Source organism: Theropithecus gelada, chromosome 3 (genome assembly GCF_003255815.1).
Source record: "Theropithecus gelada isolate Dixy chromosome 3, Tgel_1.0, whole genome shotgun sequence".
Taxonomy (NCBI): Eukaryota; Metazoa; Chordata; class Mammalia; order Primates; family Cercopithecidae; genus Theropithecus; species Theropithecus gelada.
In genome coordinates this window covers 16,826,282-16,850,677 of record NC_037670.1, presented here as the reverse complement: position 1 = coordinate 16,850,677, position 24,396 = coordinate 16,826,282, and the positions used below count along the sequence as shown (strand labels likewise).

Here is a 24,396-nt window from a genome sequence, read left to right as displayed (position 1 = left end):
GGCAGTGTCCTACTCTAGGAACTTGGGAGTTGGGAGTGGGGGCTCACGGGTCACCACTGCCTAGCCTGTCCCCAGTCACACTGTCCTGATTCTGGACCCTCTTGCAAGCCACAGGATCATCAGAGCAGGTCCCTCCTCATCCTTCTGCTCCCGGAGTCACCCAGCCCTTCACCTTCTGTATGTGTCCCAGATTCAGCTCCTCGCGTGCCAGAAAGAATCTGGATTCTTGACTGGAGTTGCATTAAATCTGCAGATCTGCTGGCCCCGTGGGGGCTCTGACCCACGCGTATGTGCTGCCTTGGTCCCTGGGTCATCTTCAACCTCTCTCAATGAGAGTCACCCACCTTATCAGGTGTACAGGTGTGTACAGTGTGCCCTGAACCCCCACCTACCACCCCCCGCCCCGCTCTCCTGACCACAGGCAAGGAGGTGTGGCCATGAGAAGCCCCCACTCCTAACTACCAGGTACCAGGCACCCAGACCCCCAAACCCCTGCCAAGCAGCCCAAGTCCACTTTCAGGGCCTGCTCTGAGCTCTTCAGCCCACCCAGGGGGACCAAGGTGGACCAAGGGGGGACTGCATATGGGGGTGAACTCATCCCCTGCCCCACCCTCAGGCGTGACCCCACCCCTCCTGCAGGCCAGTCAAGGCTAAGCCAGCCCAGCTGTGCCCTAACCGGACACTCGGGACGCCAGAGCCCTTCATCCCTGTGAACCCAGCAAGACCAGGCCATCCAAAGACCACCACTTCCTATGACATTTCTTCCCTCTGTTGCATGAAAAGTTCGGCTGAGAAATATTTAATAGAAGGAAAGAGAAATGCCATGCTAGAAAGTCACTCTGAAAAGAGGAAACGGAGTCAGAGCTTTGGTTTGAGCTTTTAACGGGAGCACAGAGTCTCCGGAATCACCTTCAAGAGGCAGGAAAAGATGGTTTTGAGAGAAGTGAGCGTTACTGCCAGTAGCTGCGCTGGGCTCTTCGGTGCTCACACCCGTCCATCCATGTGGGCACCACGTGGCTCTCCCTGGGGAGCTCTGAGGCCGGGTCAGCCAGAGCGGAGGCCCCTGCAGCTCAGTGGCAACTCTGGCCATCCTGTCTCCTACCTGCAAACTTTCAAGGATGGAAGCACGGGGACAGGGTTCCTCCTTGTGCGGAACTTCAGGAATGAAGGAATCTGTGCTAATGGGGGGTGAATGAAAGCTTATATAAATACTTAAAAATATGTAAATAACATTAAAAGAGCAAAGAAACATAATTGCACCAAATAAAGTAACAAAAAAAGTAAAGAAAAGAAATAGTCAAGGTAGCCTATCCGCATGGTAAGAAATCCCAGAGCACAGAAGGAAACTGAACTGAGGACAGGAAGCCGCCCCTCCACTGCCCAGCACTCACCTTTGCTTTACAGGAACGAGAGCGGTGCAAACCAGCATGTAGAGATTTCTGCGTTTATACCATTAGCACTCTCCGTTTGTTTTTTTTTTTAAACTCAAAAGGGATCACGTGACACACAGCTTGCTTCTTTCACTTTTTTATTTTATTTTTTGAGACTGGGGCTTGCTCTGTGGTCCAGGCTAGAGTGCAGTGGTTCCATCACAGCCCACTGCAGCTTCTAACTCCTGGGCTCAAGCAATCCTCCCATCTCAGCCCCCAGAAGCGCTGAGATCACAGGTGCATATCACCACACCTGACTAGTTTTTTTAATTTACTTTTTGTAGAGACGGGGTCTTGTTATGTGACCCAGGCTGGTCTCGAATTCCTGAGCTCAAGTGATCCTCCTGCCTCAGCCTCTGAAATGCTGGGACTACAGGCATTGAACCATGCACTGCTACTTCTTTAGTAGGAGTCTGCTTCACAGCTGTGGCAAACGGGTGTCCCTAGTTACTAAATTTGACTTTGTGGTATTTTTCCCATCAGGATGTTTACATTCCATGTGGCTAAAGCTATTGATCTTCCCGATTCTGGTTCCTGAGCTGAGGTTTTCTTAAACTCTTTCCGGATGAAATCTTTATTTCAGGATCATCAGTCTGGTGGTGTCCACGGCCTCAACTTTACGTCCGTGATGGAAGAGGGGGACCTGAGGCTCCCAGGTGGGCCGGCGCCACACTACAGGAAAGGAAGGGCCCCTGGGAGGGGCTGCTGCCCTGCGCGGGTTCACAGGCCCCTCACTGCAGGGGTCCCAGAGCAAGGGATGCCCCCTGGAATGGCCCTGTGGCCAGAAAGCGAGCCTGCCCAGCTTCCCCAGGAGGGGCCTGCGGTCCACACTCACGTGGCCACTCTAGGGGCAGCAGGGTCTCCCCCTGCTCCTTTCCATGGACCCGCCACAGCCCACAGCCCTGAGGAAGCCTGGGGGTGGAGGGTGCCCCGGCCAGGGTCTCTGTGACTCACACTCAGGGTGGGCCGGGCGTCCACAGGCTGGGGGCGGGCTGGAGGACAGTGGCGGCCCCAGGTGGCCACGCAGCATGGTGGTGGTGGTGGTGGTGGTGCACGACGGGCAGCCTTGGCCTGGCAGCTCGTGGGACCCCCGGGGGCACACATGGCGGGTCCTGCCACACACACACCTGCAGCTCAGGATGCGGCCCAGGTTGCTCCCCACCTCCACTCCCGCCCTGTTCCTAACTGGGGCTGGGTTCTGTGTGATAGGCAGGATGGCAGGGGTCTAAGCATCCTTCCAGAGGAGGCCCCTCCCCAGTCCCAAATTGTGCAACCCATTCCTCATCTGGCTGGGACGCGATGGGGTGCGGGCTTCACAGCCAGACTGACTGCAGACCTGAGCCAGGAACGCCCTTTCAGAGCTACACAGATGCAAAAATTTCCAGAGGAAAAAAACACTCAGACCCTGTGTTTCCTTGACTTTGGGGTCTGCTAGGGGCTAAGCCTACCTGCAGGGCTGGGGGCAGGGCCTTGAGCATCCAGTTCTGCAGGACCAACTGGTGCACCTGTGCGTTCTGCAGCAGGAGCAGCTCCACCATATCTGCAGGGAGACACGGGGACCCTGAAGAAAGCTTCTGTTTCTCATATTTGTTAAAGTGATAGGGCATGTTATAGGACCAGAGAACACGTGTGTCTACACTGTGCAGGTCCCCAGGGCGTGCCCTGAGTCTGTACACTGTGCAGCTCCCCCAGGGCATGCTTTGAGTGTGTCTGTACACCGCGCGGCTCCCCGGGGCAGGCTCTGAGTGTGTCTGTACACCGTGCGGCTCCCCGGGGCAGGCGCTGAGTGTGTCTGTACACTGTGCGGCTCCCCGGGGCGTGCCCTGAGTCTGTCTACACCGCGCGGGTCCCCGGGGCGTGCCCTGAGTCTGTCTACACCCTGCGGGTCCCCGCGGCAGGCTCTGAGTCTGTCTGTACATGGTGCAGCTCCCCGGGGCAGGCTCTGAGTGTGTCTGTACATGGTGCAGCTCCCCAAGGCATGCCCTGAGTGTGTCTGTACACTGTGCGAGTCCCCGGGGCATGCTCTGAGTCTGTCTGTACATGGTATGGCTCCCCGGGGCGTGCCCTGAGCCTATCTGTACACCGTACAGCTCCCCGGGGCAGGCTCTGAGTCTGTCTGTATCCTGTGCAGGTCCCTGGGGTGTACTCTGAGTTGTGGAATCTCTAGGTCAGAGGGTGTGCATGTTGAAAGGTGTGTGATGGGCCCCACAGCTCCTTAGGAGGCTACTCCCATCTGCCTTCCTGCCTCCTCCCCCTAGGCTGCGTGGGGACCCCAGAAAGGCATGTCCATGTCTCAGTCTCCCCTCACCTCAGAGTGTGACCTTATTTGGAAAAAGAGTCTTTGCAGATGTCATTAAGGATCATGAGATGGGCCGGGCACAGTGACTCACGCCTGTAATCCCAGCACATTGGGAGGCCAAGGTGGGTGGGTCACTTGAGGTCAGGAGTTCGACACCAGCCTAGCCAACATGGCAAAACCCTGTCTCTACTAAAAATACAAAAATTAGCCAGACACGGTGCCTCACACCTGTAATCCCAGCACTTTGGGAGGTCGAGGCAGGTGGATCACCTGAGGTCAGCAGTTTGAGACCAGCCTGGCCAGCATGGCAAAACCCCATCTCTACTAAAAATACAAAAATTAGCAGGGCGTGGTGGTGGGCATCTGTAATCTCAGCTAGCTGGGAGGCTGAGGCAAGAGAATTGCTTGAACCCAAGCAGTGAGCTAAGATGGCGACAGTGCACGCCAGCCTGGACAACAGAGCGAGACTCCGTCTCAAAAGAAAAAAAGCGGCTGGGCGCGGTGGCTCACGCCTGTAATCCCAGCACTTTGGGAGGCCAAGGCAGGTGGATCATGAGGTCAGGAGATCAAGACCATCCTGGCTAACATGGTGAAACCCCATCTCTACTAAAAACACAAAAATTAGCCGGGCGTGGTGACAGGCGCTGGTAGTCCCAGCTACTCGGGAGGCTGAGGCAGGAGAATGGCATGAACCTGGGAGGCAGAGCTTGCAGTGAGCTGAGATCGTGCCACTGCACTCCAGCCTGGGTGACAGAGCGAGACTCCGTCTCAAAAAAAAAAGAAAAAAGGCCTGGTGCAGTGGCTCAGGCCTATAATCCCAGCCCTTTGGGAGGCCCAGTTGGGTGGACCACCTGTGGTCAGGAGTTCGAGACAAGCAAAACCCTATCTCTACTAAAAATACAAAAATTAGCCAGGCGTGGTGGCTCAAGCCTGTAATGCCAGCTACTTGGGAGCAGCTGAGGCAGAATCGCTTGAACCCGTGAGGCAGAGGTTGCAGTGAGCTAAGATTGCGCCACTGCACTCTAGCCTGGACGAGATCGAAACTCCATCTCAAAAAAAAAAAAAAAACAAAAAAAACACTAAAACATCTAAGTCAGTTGTCGTGGTGCACACCTGTAGTCCCAGCTACTCAGGAGGCTGAGGTAGGAGGATCGCTTGAGCCCAGGAGTTCAAGGCTGCAGGGAGCCGTGATCATGCATGCCCCTGCACTGTAGCCTGGGTAACAGCGAGATACTATCTCCCCAAAAAATAAATAATAAAACATGTGTTCATCCACAGACACCATGAAGAGACTGAAAAGGCAACCACAAGAAGGATGGAATACTCAAAATACACGTATCAAAAAAGGACTCATTAAAGAACTTATAAAGAATCCCTAGAAACCAATAAGGCAGGCAGACAGTCTGAAAGAAAAATGGGCAAATTACTTAAATGGACACTTCACAAAAAAGGATATTCAAGTAGCCAAGGCCAGGCATGGTGGCTCATGCCTGTGATGCTCGCACTTTGGGAGACTGAGACGGGGAACGTCCTTGAGACCAGGAGCTGATGCCAGTCTGGGCAACCTGGCAAGACCTCATCTCTACACAATCTTTTTTTTTTTTTTTTTGAGATGGAGTCTTGCTTTGTTGCCCAGGCTGGAGTGCAGTGATGCGATCTTGGCTCGCTGCAAGCTCCACCTCCCAGGTTGATGCCATTCTCCTGCCTCAGCCTCCTGAGTAGCTGGGACTACAGGCACCTGCCACCACGCCCGGCTAATTTTTTGTATTTTTAGTAGAGACGGGGTTTCACCGTGTTAGCCAGGATGGTCTCGATCTCCTGACCTCGTGATCTGCCCACCTCGGCCTCCCAAAGTGCCGGGGTTTTTTTGTTGTCTGTTTTTTTCGAGGCGGAGTCTCGCTCCGTCACCCAGGCTGGAGTGCAGTGGCACGATCTCCGCTCACTGCAAGCTCCACCTCTCAGGTTCACGCCATTCTCCTGCCTCAGCCCCCTGAGTAGCTGGGACTACAGGCGCCCACCACCACGCCCAGCTAATTTTATTTTTGTATTTTCAGTACAGACGGGGTTTCACAGTATTAGCCAGGATGGTCTCGATCTCCTGACCTCGTGATCCACCCACCTCGGCCTCCTAAAGTGCTGGGATTACAGGCGTGAGCCACTGCGCCCGGCCTACACAAAATTCGTTTAATTAGCTGAATGTGCCTGTAGTCCCAGCTACTCAGGAGGCTGAGGTGGGAAGAATGCTTGATCCCAGAAGTTGGAGGCTGCAGTGAGGTATGATCACACCACTGCACTCCAGCCTGGGCAATGGAGTGAGACCCTGTCTCTTACAAAAAAAACCCTGGCCAATAAATATAGGAAAAAGTGAAATGCAAATTAAACCAAAATCAACTTCTATAACATGCCCACCAAGCTGGCAAAAATGAAAAGTCTGAAAATACCAAGTGTTGGTGAAGTGCTCTGGCGACTGACATTCTCATTCATGTATATGGAGTGTAAATGGGCACAAACCTTTTGAGATACTGCGTGGCTGTATTTCCTGACCCAGCCATTTCAGTCCTAGGCATGCGTTCCATTAGAGGGCAAAAAGCCCTGTGCAGATGTAAGCTGGGAATCCTGAGCGGGAACAGAAGCAACCCACGTGTCCATGAGTGGATAAATGGATGCAGAAACGCGGTCTAGCCATGCAATGGACTATTACTCATCTGCGACCTGCTGCCATGTGGGTGAACCTTGAGGACATCATACTAAGTGAAATAAGCCAGTCACACAGAGACAAATACTGTGTGACTCCACTCATATGACACATGGAACACAGTTGAACTCATAGAAACAGAACACAGGACGGTGGTTGCCAGGCAGTGGCGGGGGAGGGGGGTGATGTGGTCCGATGGGCGGAGTTTGAGATTTGCAAGATAAAAATGTTCTGTGGCACAGCAGTGACTATAGTTAACACTATTGAACTTTGCACTTAACAAGTGGTCGCAATGGTAAAGTTACATGTTTTTTTGTTTTTTTTTAAATTACAAATTAATCTTTTTTTTTGAGACAGGGTCTCACTCTGTTGCCCAAGCTGGGGCGCCCTGGTGTGAACACAGCTCACTGCAGCGTGGACCTCCTGGGCTCAAGGGATCTTCCCATCTCATCCTTCCAAGTAGCTGGGACCACAGGCACATGCCACCATACCCAATTAATTTTGATATGTTTTGTAGAGACGAAGTCTCAATATGTTGCCCAGGCTGGTCTTGAACTCATAGGCTCAGGTGATCCACCCGCCTCAGTCTCCCAAAGTGCTGGGATTACAGATATGAGCCACTGTGCCATGCTGTAAATTAACTTTTAAAAAAAGAATCTTGAGTGCTGGGTGCTGTAATCCCAGCTACTTGGGAGACTGAGGTGGGAGATTGCTTGAAGCCAGGGGTTTTGGACCTGCCTAGGTGATATAGCAATGCTGTGACTCAGAAAAAAATAAGACTCATGAGATGGGAAGATAATCCTGGATCATCTGGGCATGCCCAGTACAATCACAGAGTCCTTAGAAAGTGGTGAGAGAAAATGACTATCAACCTAGATTTGAATACGCAGCAAACTTGCATTTAAAAGTAAGGGTAGGGCCGGGCACAGTGGCTCACGCCTGTAATCCCAGCACTTTGGGAGGCTGAGGCAGGTGGATCATGAGGTCAAGAGATCGAGACCATCCTGGCCAACATGGTGAAACCCCATCTCTACTAAAAATACAAAAATTAGCCAGGTGTGGTGGCTCACGCCTGTAGTCCCAGCTACTTGGGAGGCTGAGGCAGGAGAACTGCTTGAGAGGTGGAGGTTGCAGTGAGCTAAGATCGCACCACTGCACCCCAGCCTGGCGACAGAGCAATATTCCCATGTCAAAAAAATATAAATATTTTACAAATTACTTTAGAACAGTTATTAGGCAAACTCCCTCAGTATTTACTTTCTTGCAAATGTATTTCCATTTATTTATTTATTTATTTATTTATTTGGAGACAGGGTTTCACTCTGTTGCCCAGACTGCAGTGCAGCGGCACAATCACAGCTCACTGCAGGCTCCACATCCTGGCTTCAAGCGATCCTTCCACCTCAGCCTCCCAAGTAGCTGGGACTACAGGCATGCACCCGACACTTGGCTAATTTTTGTATTTTTTTGTAGAGATGGGGTTTCACCATGTTGCCCAGGCTGGTCTGAAACTCCTGAGCTCAAGCAATCCTCCCATCTCAGCCTCCCAAAATACTGGGATTACAGGCGTGAGCCGCCGCGCCTGGCCTCCCCTTATTTTTTATTTTATTTTATTTTTTTGAGACAGAGTCTTGGTCTGTCACCCAGGCTGGAGTGCAGTGGCGTGATCTCAGCTCACTGCAACCTCTGCCTCCCGGGCTCAAGCAATTCTCCTGCCTCAGCCTCCCAAATAACTGGGATTACAGGCAGCCACCACCACACCCGGCTAATTTTTGTATTTTTAGTAGAGATGGGGTTTCACCATGTTGGCCAGGCTGGTCTTGAACTCCGTGGCTCACGCCTGTAATCCTAGCACTTTGGGAAGCTGAGGTGTGTGGATCACCTGAGGTCAGGAGTTTGAGACCAGCCTGGCCAAAATGGCGAAATCCCATCTCTACTAAAAATGAAAAAATTAACCGTGGGCTGGGCATGGTGGCTCATGCCTGTAACCCCAGTACTTTGGGAGGCCGAGGCAGGCGGATCACCTGAGGTGAGGAATTTGATACCAGCCTGATCAACATGGTGAAACCCCGTCTCTACTAAAAACTACAAAAATTAGCTGGGTGTGGTGGCAGGCAGCTGTAATCCCAGCTACTTGGGAGGGTGAGGCAGGAGAATTGCTTGAACCCAGGAGGCGGAACTTGCAGTGAGCTGAGATGGCGCCACTGCACCAGCCTGGGTGACAGAGCAAGACTCCCTCTCAAAAAAAAAAAAAAAAAAAGCCCGGCGTGGTGGCAGGCACCTGTAATCCTACCTACTCAGGAGGCTGAGGCAGGAGAATCGCTTGAACCTGGTGGGCAGAGGTTGAAGTGAGCCAAGATTATGCCACCTCACTCCAGCCTGGGCAAAAGAACAAGACTCTGGGCTGGGCGTGGTGGCTCACGCCTGTAATCCCAGCACTTTGGGAGGCCGAAACGGGTGGATCACGAAGTCAGGAGATCAAGACCATCCAGGCCAACACGGTGAAACCCCGTCTCTACTAAAAATTAGCTGGGCGTAGTGGTGGGCACCTGTAGTCCTAGCTACTCGGGAGGCTGAGGCAGAAGAATGGCGAGAACCCAGGAGGCGGAGCTTGCAGTGAGCCGAGATCGTGCCACTGCACTCCAGCCTGGGTGACTGAGCAAGATTCTGTCAAAAAAAACAAGACTCGGCCGGGCGCGGTGGCTCAAGCCTGTAATCCCAGCACTTTGGGAGGCCGAGACGGGTGGATCACGAGGTCAGGAGATCGAGACCATCCTGGCTAACATGGTGAAACCCCGTCTCTACTAAAAAATAACAAAAAAAAACTGGCCGGGCGATGTGGCGGACGCCTGTAGTCCCAGCTACTCGGGAGGCTGAGGCAGGAGAATGGCGTGAACCCGGGAGGCGGAGCTTGCAGTGAGCTGAGATTTGGCCACTGCACTCCAGCCTGGGCGACAGAGCAAGACTCCGTCTCAAAAAAAAAAAAATTACTCAGTTTCAGATATTCTAAGCAACAGAAAATGGACTAAGACATGGACTAAGACATCTACCAACAGGTGAATGGATAACAAACTGATATATTCACACAATGCAATACTACTCAGCAATTAGAAGGAACCATGTATTGATACACCCAATGATAGTGATGAATCTTAAAACAGTTATGCCGAGAGAAGCCATACAAAAAAAGAGTACATACTGTGTAGACCGTTTCTATAAATATCTAGAAAATGCAGGCCGGGCACAGTGACTCACGCCTGTAATCCCAGCACTTTGGGAGGCCGAGGCGGGTGGATCACAAGATCAGGAGTTCAAGACCAGCCCTGCCAAGATGGTGAAACCCCATCTCTACTAAAAATACAAAAAATTAGCCAGGTATGGTGGCACGCGCCTGTAATCCCAGCTACTCCGGAGGCTGAGGCAGAGAACTGCTTAAACCTGGAGGGATGGAGGTTGCAGTGAGCTGGGATTGCAACACTGCACTCCAGCCTGGGCGACAGAGAGAGACTCTGCTTCAAAAAAAAAAAAAAAATCTAGAAAATGCAAACTACTACATAGTGACAGAAAGCTGCTCAGCAGTTGCGTGGGGGTGTAGGAGGAGGGATTAAAAAGAAACACGAGGACACTTTGGAGGTGATGGATATGCCCAGTCTGGATTGCAGTGATGGTTTCATGGATATAAGCATATGTTAAAACTTATCAAGCCGGGCATGGTGGCTCACACCTGTAATCCCAGCTTTTTGGGAGGCCAAGGCCAGTGGACTGCCTGAGGTCAGGAGTTCAAGACCAGCCTGGCCAACATAGTGAAACCCTGTCTCTACTAAAAATACACAAAAATGGCTGGGCATGATGGTGGGCACCTGTAATCCCAGCTACTCGAGAGGCTGAGGCAGGAAAATTGCTTGAACCCAGGAGGTAGAGGTTGCAGTGAGCCAAGATTGTGCCACTGCACTCCAATCTGGGCAACAAGAGCGAGACTCTGTCTCAGAACAAAGAAACAAAACAAAACTTGTGAAACTGGGCTGGGTGTAGTGGCAAACGCCTGCAATCCCAGCACTTGGAGAGGCTGAGGTGGGCAGATCACCAGAGGCTGGGAGTTCGAGACCAGCCTGGCCAAAATGGTGAAACCCATCTCTACTGAAAATACAAAAATTAGCAAAGCATGGTGGTGCACGCCTGCAGTTCCAGCCACTTGGGAGGCTGAGGCAGGAGAAATCACTTGAACCCGGGAGGCAGAGGTTGCGGTGAGCTGAGATCGTGCCATTGTACTCCAGCCTGGGCAACAAAGTGAGACTCTCTAAATAAATAAATAAATAAATAATAAAATCAAGTATTTAAAGTTATTATTATTATTATTTTTGAGACAGAGTCTCGCTCTGTTGCCCAGGCTGGAGTGAAGTGGCGCGTTCTCGGCTGACTGCAACCTCTGCCTCCCGGGTTCAAGCAATTTCTCCTGCCTCAGCCTCCCGAGTAGCTGGCATCACAGGCACCATCACCATGGTCGGCTGATTTTTGTATTTTTAGTAGAGACGGGGTTTCACCCTGTGGGCCAGGCTGGTCTCGAACTCCTTACCTCAGGTAATCCACCCACCTCGGCCTTCCAGTGTTGGGATTACAGGAATGAGCCACCGAGCCCGGCCCTAAAAGTTATTTTAAAAGAAACATCTTAATAATGGTTTTTGAATGGATGATAATTGGATGAGTTGGAATTGGAGCCCAATTATTTTACCTCCTAGTTCAGTTATCCTTCTTATACTTCTTGTTTCCTTCCCTATATCATTTATATAAGGATTTCTTTTTTTTTTTTTTTTCTTGAGACGGAGTCTCGCTCTGTTGCCCAGGCTGGAGTGCAGTGGCCAGATCTCAGCTCACTGTAAGCTCCGCCTCCCAGGTTCACGCCATTCTCCTGCCTCAGCCTCCCGAGTAGCTGGGACTACAGGCACCCGCCACCTCGCCCGGCTAATTTTTTGTATTTTTTAGTAGAGATGGGGTTTCACCGTGTTAGCCAGGATGGTCTCGATCTCCTGACCTCATGATCCGCCCATCTCGGCCTCCCAAAGTGCTGGGATTACAGGCTTGAGCCACCGCGCCCGGCCAAGGATTTCTTAAAGTTAAAATTATTTTCATGTTGAGCAGCCAAAAGCTGACCCTAAGTGACTGTCCTGCTTCCAGAAACATTTTCCCTTTCAGTAATTTCCTCAACCCACAACAATATGAATATGGAACACTTACCTTCCTTAATACTTCCTGACCGTTGAGTAGGGAAGGCCTGGGGAGGAGGAATCTGTGCTATGAGTGGCTGCTGAGGGAGCTGCTGAATGATGGTGGTAGGAGGCTGGGTGACCTAGGAACAGCCAGGTGATTAGCTATCTGCATGTGTCCTTGAAGAAAGTGTCTCCAGTATCTACCACCCAACCATCCACCCATCCATCCAACCAGCCAACCAACCATTCATCCACCCGCCCATCCATCCAAACAACGATCCACCCACCCATCCAACCAACCAACCATCCATCCATCCAACCAACCAACCATCCACCCACCCATCCACCCACCCATCCATCCACCCACCCACCCATCCAACCAACCAACCATCTACCCACCCATCCATCCAACCAGCCAACCAACCATTCATCCACCCACCCATCCATCCAACCAATGATCCACCCACCCATTCAACCAACCAACCATCCACCCACCCATTCAACCAACCAACCATCCACCCACCCATCCAACCAACCAACCATCCACCCACCCATCCATCCATCCACCCATCCATCCACCCACCCATCCATCCAAGCAGCCAACCGTCTACCTACACATCCATTCATCTATCCAAGGAGAGCTTTAAATGATTAACCCCAGACATTGAATAGATGGTTGAATGGAAAGGTACTTCAGTCTCGATATCACTTAGGATGTAGTATTTGTAATGTTTCCCATGTTTCCTGTTTTTAGCAGTGGGGGCTGAAGCCTGGTTCCACTAATTCTGCTTTAATAGGAGCATCCAACACTTGGTATGGTTTCTTTTCTTTTCTTTCTTTCTTTCTTTTTTTTTTTTGAGACAAAGTCTTGCTCTTGTTGCCCAGGCTGGAGTGCAATGGCGCAATCTCAGCTCACTGCAATCTCCGTCTCCCAGGTTCAAGCAATTCTCCTGCCTCAGCCTCCCGAGTAGCTGAGATTACAGGTGCCTGCCACCATGCCTGGCTAATTTTTGTATTTTTAGAAGAGATGGGGTTTCACCATGTTGGCCAGGCTGGTTTTGAACTCCTGACCTCAGGAGATCCACCCGCCTTGGCCTCCCAAAGTGCTGGGATTACAGGCGTGAGCCACCGCGCCCGGCCTGGTCAGTCTTTTTCATTGTAGCCACTTTAATAGGGATACAGTGGTGGCTCACTGTGACTTTAATTTGCATTTCCCTAATGATGGATGGTGTTGAGCATCTGGGGCAGACCGGTGTGTAGGATGACTGCACCCCAACAGGCATTCTCAATTCTGTCCCAGTGACCTCTCTATCCCAGCCCCCATGACAACTTGGTTAATTACTGTACTCCATCATATACTGTAGTACATACATAGAACACGTCATGAGAGTAAACTTTGGTGTCTCCTCTGAGTAAAAATAAATTACAGCCGAATATTCGAGTATGAAAGGCCTTCTGTTTTATCCTCTTCTAGCTGTGCGAGGCTGCCTGGCCTCGTCCCTTCTTCCTCAGTTCACAGAAAGGATGGCAGAGACCAGGAGTTGGCAAACTTTTGCCAAGGGCTAGATCGTAAACGGATTCCAAAGCAGGACACACTGTCAGCTACAGCTCTTGAGTTGGCCATTGCAGCGTGAAAGCAGCTATGGACAATGTGGAAACAAATGGGTCTGGCCCAATAAAACTTTATTTATGAACACCAAAATTGGCATTTCGTATAATTCTCATATGTTGAGAAATATTATTATTTTATTGGCTTTTCCCCAAGCATTTAAAAATGTAAAACCTGGCCGGGCGCGGTGGCTCAAGCCTGTAATCCCAGCACTTTGGGAGGCCAAGACGGGTGGATCACGAGGTCAGGAGATCGAGACCATCCTGGCTAACACGGTGAAACCCCGTCTCTACTAAAAAATAAAAAAAAAACTAGCCGGGCGAGGTGGCGGGCGCCTGTAGTCCCAGCTACTCGGGAGGCTGAGGCAGGAGAATGGCGGGAACCTGGGAGGCGGAGCTTGCAGTGAGCTGAGATCCGGCCACAGCACTCCAGCCTGGGCGACAGAGCGAGACTCCATCTCAAAAAAAAAAAAAAAAAAAAAGAAAAAAAAAAAATGTAAAACCATTCTCAGCTTGCAGGTTGCATGAGAACAGGAGGCAGGCCAGCTCTGGTCTGAAGCTGTGGTTTGCCAACCCCTGCCACAGACCCATGAGGCTTTCTCAGAGCCGCTGTGCCTGTCCTGGCTGATAGGACCTTCTGCCTCAGGGGCTCTGTGTCCAGCTGCCAGGAAGCTCATCTTGGTGACCCACAGCCCCTGCTTACCTGCCTGGTGTCACTGGAGCTGAGAGCAAAACCTGCAGGCATAACTGGCCCTGATGGATACACAGTAAGTATAGATGTGTTTGGGATGAGGAAGATGGGGGGTCCACACCAACGACCCCCCGTACTCCCTTCTGTGCTAGGAGGAGGTTCCTGGTGCTGGAAGACGGGAAGGCACAGGCTGGGAATATCCAGAACCTGGTGAAGGCAACCCATCTGCAGAGGAGGGTCTGGGGCAGGTCCTTTGGAGGCTCCCCTTCCCTTTGTTCCCTTTGCCATGTGCTGCTGCCGGGGTCCCCTCCCAAAGGGCAAAAGCCTTCCAGGTCATAGACTCTGCTGCCCTGTCGAGAAATTCCCACCTCAGCCTCTTCTTCTCTCCTACCCTCCCTGCACCCCAGTCACACGAAACCCACCAAAGCCTTGACCTCCAGGCCCCCAGCTTCCGTCCCGCCTCTGGGTGCCTGGTTTCCCTCTGACCCAGTTTTTGCTTCAGAAAGTCAGAGTTTTCTGCTGCTTGTCACCCAGAAGGCTGAACAGCTGTAGGAAGCTCTCAGAGGTGGAACACTATTTACCTTTAACATTCTGCCCTTGACATTGGGGCCTTAGGCATCTCCTGGTCATGATAAAGGTTTTTTGTTTTTTTTGAGATGGAGTCTTGTAATCTCTTTCTGGGCTCAAGTGATTCTCCTGCCTCAGCCTCTTGAGTAGCTGGGACTACAGGCATAACGCCACCACGCCTGGCTAATTTTGGTATTTTTAGTAGAGACAGGATTTCGCCAAGTTGCCCAGGCTGGTCTCAAACTCCTGACCTCAGGTGATCCACCTGCCTCGGCCTCCCAAAGTGCTGGGGTCCATCACACCCAGCCAGGGATAAAGTTTTGAGGAGCTGACCTACTTCCCCAAATTCAGGGCCCTCTGCCTGCTGAGCTCTCCTGATATACTTCTACCCCTAATGCAACATTTAAGGCCAGGGCTGGGGTTTGGGAGACAGAGCTGGGCCCCAGCCTCCCTCTGTGATCAGGGGTAAGCAGTCTGGGGAGGCCCGAACAGTGTCCAGGCAGGGGAAATGCAGGAGCAGCTGGCCCCCTTCAAGGGTGGGCCTTGGGAGGATGGGGGTGACGAGGCAACCTCGCTGCAGGCGCAGTACCTCCCACTTTCTGTAAAATATTATTATTATTATTTTTTGAGACGGAGTGTCACTCTGTCGCCCAGGCTGGAGTGCAGTAGCACGATCTTGGTTCACTGCAACCTCCACTTCCCAGGTTCACGCCATTCTCCTGCCTCAGCCTCCCGAGTAGCTGGGACTACAGGCGCCCGCCACCACGCCTGGCTAATTTTTTGTATTTTTAGTAGAGACGGGGTTTCACTGTGTTAGCCAGGATGGTCTTGATCTCCTGACCTCATGATCTGCCTGCCTCGGCCTCCCAAAGTGTTGGGATTATAGACGTGAGCCACCGTGCCCAGCCATAAAATCTTAATTCTGTACCTGCCTCCTCCTTTCAGATGTGCTCCTGCCTTCGCCCTCTTACCGTAGGCAGGATGATCCTTGGCGGGTCTGGGGCCAGCAGGGATGGGGAAGCAGCGGGTAGGATGCCCGTGGGGGGCAGCTCAGGGGGCAGGGCTGATCCGAGGGCTCCTCTGCTTGCCCCGTTCCAGGCCTGGGCCCGAGAGAGCTCGTCCAGGAGGTGTTGTTCCTGCAAGGACAATGCAGAGCTGCTGCACACTGGGGAGGGGGAGCCCCAACGCTGCAGAGGCACCCGCAGCCTCAGGCTCAGGCCAGCCTGGGCCGGGTACAGGCCCCTCTCCAGGCAGGATGGCCATGGCTGGAAGACCCTTCGAGGGGTGTGCGCATGAGGGTGGCCTCCTTCTGAAATTTACCCAAGTGTGTCAGCTAGTTTCCAGTTGTTTTCTTTTCCCAGCCAACAGGATCTGTTCTTTCAAGCCAGTTCCAGGCCTACTTCGCTGCAAAGATCTCCCCCTAGAAAAGCGGCCCCACCTCCCCGGCGTCTCTGCCACTCAGATGCATCTTTGGTGAGTGCCGTGAGAGCAAACCTCCGGGCATCCCAGAATTCCAGGTCCTCCTGGAATTGGGCCCCTACTCAACATTTCCTGCCCTGATGGAAACCTGCACACAGGCAGGTCTCTAAGCTAACAGTGCTCTCACTGGGGCCTGGCCCTGAGAGTCCAGAAAGGTCTTCCCCAATACCCTCCCACCCGGTGCTGTAAGGCTGAGCAGCCGTCTCTACTACAGTGAGCTCAGCCAGGTTCGCTCAGAGGGTTCAGGGCCTACCCGGAGTCTCTGCAGAAGGTCTCTCCTTCTCTTCAGAGCAGTCTGCAGGGCATCGTCCAGCCGGTCCTCATTTCCTGGAGGGAAGCACCTGCTTGCTCACCAAGGAACGCGTAGAGGCTGTCGCTGCAAGCACTCGGACCGGATGGCACTGCACCCATGTCGGAAGGCCCTGCCTCACCCACACTCCCAGGATGGATGTGGCCTGGGAAGCTCCTGGGCTTAGGTTATCCCAGAGAAAGAGGGACCAGTGCTGGGTAAGGAGGGCAAGGGGCAGCATCAGAGGAGGGGTAATCCAGGGAACTCAGTGTTGGAGTCTGGCCAACGGTCATCTCATTCCTGGAAGGGAGCCTGAAGTCACACGACCAGATTCCTCCTGAGTGCATTTCGTACACAGTCCCTTGGGCTCCAGGAGGCCAAGGCCTCTACGGGACTGGTTGCAGCCTGATCTTGGCCACCTGGAGCCACCCTCTGGCCCCAAGTGGTCTAGAGTCTGGTCTGACCCCCAAGTATCTGCACATCCCTCAAGCCTGCCCCCCAGTCTAGGCGTGGTGGCTCATGCCTGTAATCTCAACAGCGGGAGGTTGCGCTGGGAGGATTGCTTGATCCTAGGAGGTCAAAGGTGCAGTGAATTGTGATCAGGCCACTGCACTCCAGCCTGGGCGACAGAGTGAGACCAACTCTGTCTCAGGAAAAAAAAAAAAAAAAATCTGGCCGGGCACAGTGAGTCACACCTGTAATCTCAGCACTTTAGGAGGCTGAGGTGGGTAGATTACTTTAGGCCGGGAGTTCGAGGCCAGCCTGGCCAACATTGCAAAACCCCGTCTCTACTAAAAATACAAAAGTTGGCCAGGCATGGTGGAGTGCACCTGTAATCCCAGCTACTCGGGAGGCTGAGGCATGAGAATTGTTTGAACCTCAGAGGTGGAGGTTGCAGTGACCTGAGATTGCACCACTGCACTCCAGCCTGGGTGATAGAACGAGACTCCTTCTCAAAAAAAAAAAAAAAAAGAAAAAAACGAAGTCTACACTCTTTGGGGAAGGGTCTGCACTCAAGAGAAGGCTCCGGAAGGTGGGGGGCAGGGTTCTGACCTCCTTTCCCTTAGGCACAGGGGTCCTGCCCCCACCCAGCATCACACTGGAGTGGGGCCGTTGGGAACCCCAGCCAGTCCTTGGGGGTCCCCAAACTCTCTGCCCCAGGCACTGGTAGCCATTCTGTTCCCTTGCACTGGCTCTGCAGTCAGGGGACCTGGTTTGGGATTTTCTCTCTGTATTTGAGACTGGGCTCTGCCTTTGGCAGCTGAGCCCCCACAGCTCACAGGTTGCCCCACGTTCCAAAGAACAGGAAATGCTCCTCCGGCCTCCTTAGCTCCTCCCTGGACGTCTCCAGGTAACAGTGAGGACAGCAGCTCCTCCCCAACCAATGGGCAAGCTCAGGCTCTGGAACCAGAGCAACTGGGTCTGATCTGGGTGTGACCACTGCCAGGGTGAGCAACCTCTTTCTGCCTCCATTTTCTCATCTGCAAAATGGGAACAATGAAGGTGCACCCTTTTGGGGTTTGCAGACTAAAGGTGATAAGGAATGGGGGTGTCTTCAACTCTGAATGTAAAGGAAACATGTTGAGGACAGTCTTGGTGGTACCAGGAGTGCGGGTGATTCCCAGAGTTGCTGTCCCCACCTCCCCCTGGCGCGGCTACACTTGTGTCTGTCTGTGCTGGTTCCGAGCAGCCCAGGGGCTCTCACCTGGCTCGAGGTGGAGGCCCTCAGGTCCCCCTTCCATGTTCTGCCGTTCTTGCTCCAGCTTCTATGAGGAAAAGAGACCGTGATGGAGACACTGGCTCCAGGCAAAGGCCCTGTGTGCTCCAGGAATGACTAAGAGGCTTTCCGAGTGAAAAGAACGGTATGTCAGGAATAACCCAGCCCCTCCAGGGCCAACAGGTGGGAGACGAACCCCTCCAAGGATCTTCATGAGCTGCCTCTGTCAGCCTGACCTCTAGCAAGTTCATGTGTTCCACCTGCAAGCCTAGGGGCGGATGCTCTGAGTGGCCCCTTCAGGCAGATTTCTGAAGTGCAACCCTGGGAGAGACCGCACTGGTGAGGCCTCCAGGCTTCCCAGTCAGTGCATGCCTGGATCATCCCCCACCTGAACCCTGAGCTGAGCAGTTACCTACTGGGTGTGTCCAAGCGTAAGTCCCTCTCATGGCGGCCTGTGGGCCAGGATGCAGGGCTGGCAAAAGGCGGGCAGCAGGTCCCTCGGACAGCAGGAGAGGGAACAATGCAGGCAGGGGGTGCAGAGGAGCCCCCAGGCACTGAGGCCCCCCGGACCAGACCCTCAGAGAATGTTAAGACTGAGTCTGAGGATGGGTCTGCTGGGCTGCCAGCCCCAGGCCCGGCCCTTGGGGCCCTGCATTCTGCACCTGCAGGGCTGTCTCGAAGAGTCCCTCCAATGCCACAGCCTGGGAGTTGTTAAAAAAGGAGCATCCTGGGCTCTGCCTCACCTGTCCCAAAAGCTTCAGCGTCAGTCGGGTCACGTGCTCTGCTGCTGATGAGTCCAGCATGGTGGGAGCTGCAGGAGACAACTGTAGGGGCAGGGGAGGCCGCAGCCCACCTCCCTCCCTGGTTCTGTTACTCGAAGGAAAGAACTGCTTAGCAGGAGCCCAAGCACCAGTGTCACCTGCGGGGCTGTCCTTACCTCCTGGAGACCAGCCTGAGGTAAGAGAAGAGCCCTGTGGGAAGACAGCCACACCCTCCCTGGACTGCAGTGCCCCACAAGCCAGCGCTGGGCGCCACGTGACAGTTGCCAGGCTGCCGGACACAGGGAGGCCCCAGGTTGCCAGGTTTCCACTGTGCGTCCTTAGGCTACCTGTAAACATTCATCCCCAGGTGTAGCCAGCTGGGCTTCATGGGAAGACAAAAAAAGTGGGCAGTAGCTGAGGCAGAGGGGCAGAGCCCTCAGACCTGGGGGAAGGGGACAGTCGTGACCCCCTGTGCACCACCAGCCTCAGGACCCAGTCCAGAAGAACCTGTGTGTTAGGGGAGGGTGCCCCACCCCTGTGTACTGCCTCCAGGGTGTTAACGGCACCTCCCCTCCTAGAGACCCTCAGAGCAAGCAGGGAAGACAGGGTGGGGAGACTGCCTACCAAGGAGTTCAGGAAATTCCAGGCAGCAGAAGGGGTGGGACAGATGAGGGGTTGTGACCTGCAGAGGGGCAGGGCTTCAGCAGGACCAGTGGGGGTGCTCAGAGGATGTGTCCCACCTTGGAGCTGGGGGCAACCGGGCAGGGAGCCAAGAATGCAGGAAGCTTCGCAGAGGGCGACACAAAACAGAAGCGTGGTCTGCACTTGGTGGGGCGTTAAACTCCACATTGACGAGTTAGTCAATCCCACTAGCAGGCAGACTGACATCTGGGGGATGTCAGCAACAGGGGCCCAGACCTGCGGACCTGAGGGGTGGAGGTTAGCACTTTGCTCAATGTAGCCAACCCAAGAACTTGCCTCAGTGGGCAAAATTGCTCTCTTGCCCTCAATTCTGTAAATGGCCCATGTCCATCAGTATCTATGGTTGTGTGCCTGTCCTGTCTTTCAATCCATATCCATGTGGGGAGCCTGGAGCTGGACCAGTGAGTGATAGGGTGAAGGCTGGCCAGCCCGTAGGAGGTCAGGCTCACAGAGGCAGCTCATGGAGATCCTCGGAGGGGTGCACCTCACACCTGCTGGCCCTGGAGGGGCTGGGTTACTCCTGATGTAGAGTTCAACTCACCTTACCCTGGAGGTCATCCAACCAGAAATGAAGTCAGCATGAAACCTGGCCTTATCCTCCCTCCAGATCTGTGGAGGTTGTGGGCTGGGGTCACATGACCTGCCTGGTGCCGCACATTCCCAGATGGCAATCAGAGGTCCTCACTGGTGCTGCTGGACATGAGCAGACTCTGGCCCCATATTTAAGATCCCAGTGCCATGGGGCGTTGGCTCATGCCTGCAATCTCAGTGCTTTGGGAGGCCAAGGCAGAAGGATCACTTGAGCCCACAAGTTGGAGATCAGCCTGCACAATGTAGCAAGACTCCATCTCTGTAAAAAATAATAAAAAAGGGCCCGGCGTGGTGGCTCACGCCTGTAATCCCAGCACTTAGGGAAGCTGAGGCAGGCGGATCACAAGGTCAGGAGTTTGAGACAACCTGGCCAACACGGTGAAACCCCATCTCTACTAAAAATACAAAAAATCAGCCAGGTGTCGTGGTAGGAGCCTGTAATCCCAGCTACTCGGGAGGCTGAGGCAGGAGAATTGCTTGAAATCGGAAGGCGGAGGTTGCAGTGAGCCAAGATCACGCCACTGCACTCCAGCCTGGGCAACAAGAGCAAAAACTCCGTCTAGAAAAAATAAATAAATAAATAAATAAATAAATAAAAGAACCCAGCTCTTGTCCACAGTCATTAACAGTGACAGTCTTGGGAGACATTTAAACAGTTTTGAGTGTGCACAGAACAAAAACTAGGTTAATTTAGTTAAGCAACTGTATAGAGCACCCTTGATATAAGTGACCTCATCTGAGAAAAGGACTCCATCTTACAATTTTCTTTTTGAGATGGAGTTTCACTCGTTGCCAGGCTGGAGTACAGTGGTGGTGCCATCTCAGCTCACTGCAACCTCTGCCTCCCGGGTTCAAGTGATTCTCCTGCCTCAGTCTCCCGAGTAGCTGGGACTACAGGCGCACACCACCACCCCTGGTTAATCTTTGTATTTTTGGTAGAGACGGGGTTTCAACATGTTGGCCAGGTTGGTCTTGAACTCCTGACCTCAAGTGATCCGCCGTCTCGGCCTCCCAAAGTGCTAGGATTACAGGTGTGAGCCATAGCACCTGGCCCCTGATACCTTTTAAAAGATAGGGCCAGGCACAGTGGGTGGCTTACACCTGTAATCCCAGCACTTTGGGAGCTGAGGTGGGTGGATCACTTGAGGTCAGGATTTGGAGACCAGCCTGGCCAACATGGTGAAACCTCGTCTCTACCAAAAATACAAAAATTAGCCGGGTGTGGTGGCACACCTCTGTAGTCCCAGCTACTTGGGAGGCTGAGGCAGCAGAATTGCTTGAACCCGGGAGGCAGGGGTTGCAGTGAGCCAACATGGCACTACCACTGCACTCCAGTCTGGGCAACAAGAGTGAAACTCCACCTCAAAAAAAAAAAAAAAAAAAGGGTATCAGGCCAACAGGGACCAGATGTGTCCTCATCAGTAGATACTGCACCCACCCCGGTAAGGATATAAACAAGAACACTCTTACTATCAGTCCTCACCAGAGTACTCTATGGCCATGAAAAGAGCAGAGCGCCACCAGGTCAAAGCAGCCATTTTACAGATAGTCTTGCTGTCACTTGTGAGAAGCCCTCCACATCTGCTGCTGAAGGCTCTGCCCATATCAGAAATGCTTCCTTGCCAGACAGATTCTCCTTTTTGTTGAACTGGTTAACTTTTTTTCCTCTCCTCTTTCTCTTGATGTGAAATGTTACTTTGATGTGGAATGTTTATAACATTTATATATTGATCAAGTATACTATTATATATGGTTTGCAATACTGACTGACTTAAGGAGAGACTTGAGCCTGTGTGCCCACAGTTGTGACTGCTAAGTGAATGGGAAGCACTAAGAATTGCCTCCTCGGGATCTCTAGTAGTAAACATAACACGCTCCAGAGGGCATGGATTTGTCAGTTTATTTATTTTTTAATAGGCTTTTTAAGAACAGTTCTACATTTATAGTAATTGAGAAGATAGTACATGGAGATCCCACATACCATGTGTGGCTTCCCCTCTTACTAATATCTTACCTTAGTGTGCTACATTTGTTGTATTTTTTTGAGACGGTCTCGCTGCCACTCCCAGGCTAGAGTGCAATGGTGCGATCTTGGCTCACTGCAACCTTCACTTCCCAGTTTCAAACGATTCTTCTGCCTCAGCCTCCCGAGTAGCTGGGACTACAGGCACGTGCCACCGTGCTCAGCTAATTTTTGGGCCACAGCCAGTGCACCTGGCCCATTTGTTATAATGATTGAGATGAGACACAATTAACTAAAGTCCACACTTTGACAATTTCCTTAGGTTTGCCTCATGTCCCTAATGTGGTATCCATTAAAACACCCCATTACATTGAGTTATGTGTCTTTAGGCTCCTTCTCAGACTTTCCTCATTTTTGATGACCTTGTCAGTTTCGAAGACTACTGGGCAGATGTTTTGAAGAATGTCCTTCAATTAAAATGTGTCTGTTTTCTCCTGGTTAGACTGGGACTACGGGTTATAGAAAGAAAGCATCTAGGGGTGAAGTGCCACTGTCACCCCATCACATCAGGGAAACACATTGTGTCCCTGTAACTGTGAGGCTGACCTGGGTCACTTGGCTGAGGTGGAATCTGTCAGTTTTCTCCACAATAAAGTGGTTCTTTCCCTCCTTTTCTTTATTGCAGTCTTTGGGAGGAAGTAGCTATGTGTGGTCTACACTTAAGGAGCGGGGAGTTACGTTCCCCTCCTTGAGGCTGAGTATTTACAAAATTTATTTGGGCAGCTTTTTTTTTTGAGTCGGGGTCTCAGTCTGCCACCAGGCTGGAATGCAGTGGTTGCCTGGCCTTGACAGCTTTTTAACAGTTTAAAATGAATTGAGGCTGGGCAAGGTTGCTCACGCCTGTAACTGCAGCACTTTGGGAGGCCGAGACGGGTGGATTACTTGAGCGCAAGAGTTCCAGACCAGCCTGGGCAACACGCGAGACCCTGTGTCTACTAAAAATACAAGAATTAGCCAGACATGGTGGCGTGTGCCTCTAATTCCAGCTACTCAGGAGGCTGACATGGAGAATCACCTGAGCCCAGGGAGGCTGAGGCTGCAATAAGCCGTGGTCTCACCACTGCACTCTAGCCTGTGTGACAGAGACCCTGCCTATAAAGAAAAAAAAAAAGAAAAAAGAACTGAAATAAGACCCAAGTCCAACATTTGCAGAACCTCTCCAGAATGTGCACAGAAACGGCTCTGGGGTTCTGAGGAACAGTCTAGGCAAACCTGGGCACATCCCCTCAGTCCCACAGTTGTAAATGTATTGTAACACATAACAATTGTGAGATTCAGGCACAGTCTGGGTCTCTGTTCCTGGAAAGTGTGATCCTCTGGGCACAGCCCCTGCTCGCTTGGCTGTGTTGCCTGCCTGGCCCCTGCTCTAATGAGCCCACTGCTCAGAGTTTGCTCAAACCACCCAATTCCGAGTCTGGGAACCAGGAGATGGCTGGACACCCGCTCACCACACAGAAGACTGTGGCCTGAGTCAAGAGAAGTTTCTGGCGGTTGAGCTTCCAGGGCTTCCTGAGCGAGGTTGCAGTGAGCCGAGATTGCACCATTGCACTGTAGCCTGGAACGTCGCAGCGAGACTGTCTCAAAAAAAAAAAAACCCAAAAAGAAAGAAAAAAAAATTCTGAGCAAGATTCCAGGGCTTCCCGAGGGCGCGTTTAAGTTGTAGTTGCTGAGAATCTCAAGTTCTTGTGGAGGCTGCAAGGCGAGCTTGCGTCAGCGAGGAGCCACTCCAGCACGCTCGGGGAAGATCATCATTACTGCTGCAACGAACCGTTTGCAAGTGAAGGCGCACTAACAGGTGGGAGGACTACAAAGAAACCCAGAAACCAGACCTGGACACATGAAATACAGGGTTTAGCTGAAGAAATACTCCACAGGAAAGGACGGCCTGCGCGAGGTCACCCACCCCGTCTTGGTTTTCTGCCACTTCGCTCCAGTTAGTTCCCCAAGTCCGCCCCCGCGCGCGCCCGCTGAGAAAACGCCCACCACGGCGGTCCCGCTGCAGGTCACAGGCGGTGCAGACCCCGGGACTGTGTCCAGGCTTCGGTGTCCAGGGAGCTCCAGGCACCCAAATCTTCCGTGGTTTCCACCTCTTCACGCTCAGGTTCCGCTCAGCTTAAGCTGAGGGGCGACGACCTCAGGCGACGTCAGTTTCCCCCTGGGACCACGAACCCACGGCCCCATTTCTCTTCTTTCTCCTAAAAACCTTTTCTTTTTTGAGACCTAAGACATCAGTGAGACACACGAGCAGACACGGGCTCAGTCGGCAAAGGCGGGAACTCCAAGCGGCGGGGCCTGCAGGTCCAGGCGGTTCGCGGGCTTTCTGATCGCATTCGGCCGAGT

The 24,396-nt window shown here is 52.6% G+C and overlaps 1 protein-coding gene across 1 annotated transcript; it reads right to left on the bottom strand.

Moving 5' to 3' along the window:
• Positions 1-795: 795 nt before the first annotated feature.
• C3H21orf58 (chromosome 3 C21orf58 homolog) lies at positions 796-23,600 on the bottom strand. Its single transcript, XM_025379881.1, is given in 11 exon segments — positions 796-1,031; positions 1,062-1,178; positions 2,385-2,542; positions 2,879-2,970; positions 11,657-11,768; positions 15,466-15,630; positions 16,227-16,300; positions 17,968-18,028; positions 18,723-18,931; positions 23,505-23,537; positions 23,540-23,600. Coding segments are annotated over 9 exon segments (963 nt in total). The 3' UTR covers positions 796-1,031; positions 1,062-1,178; positions 2,385-2,386.
• Between the last annotated feature and the right edge of the window lie 796 nt (positions 23,601-24,396).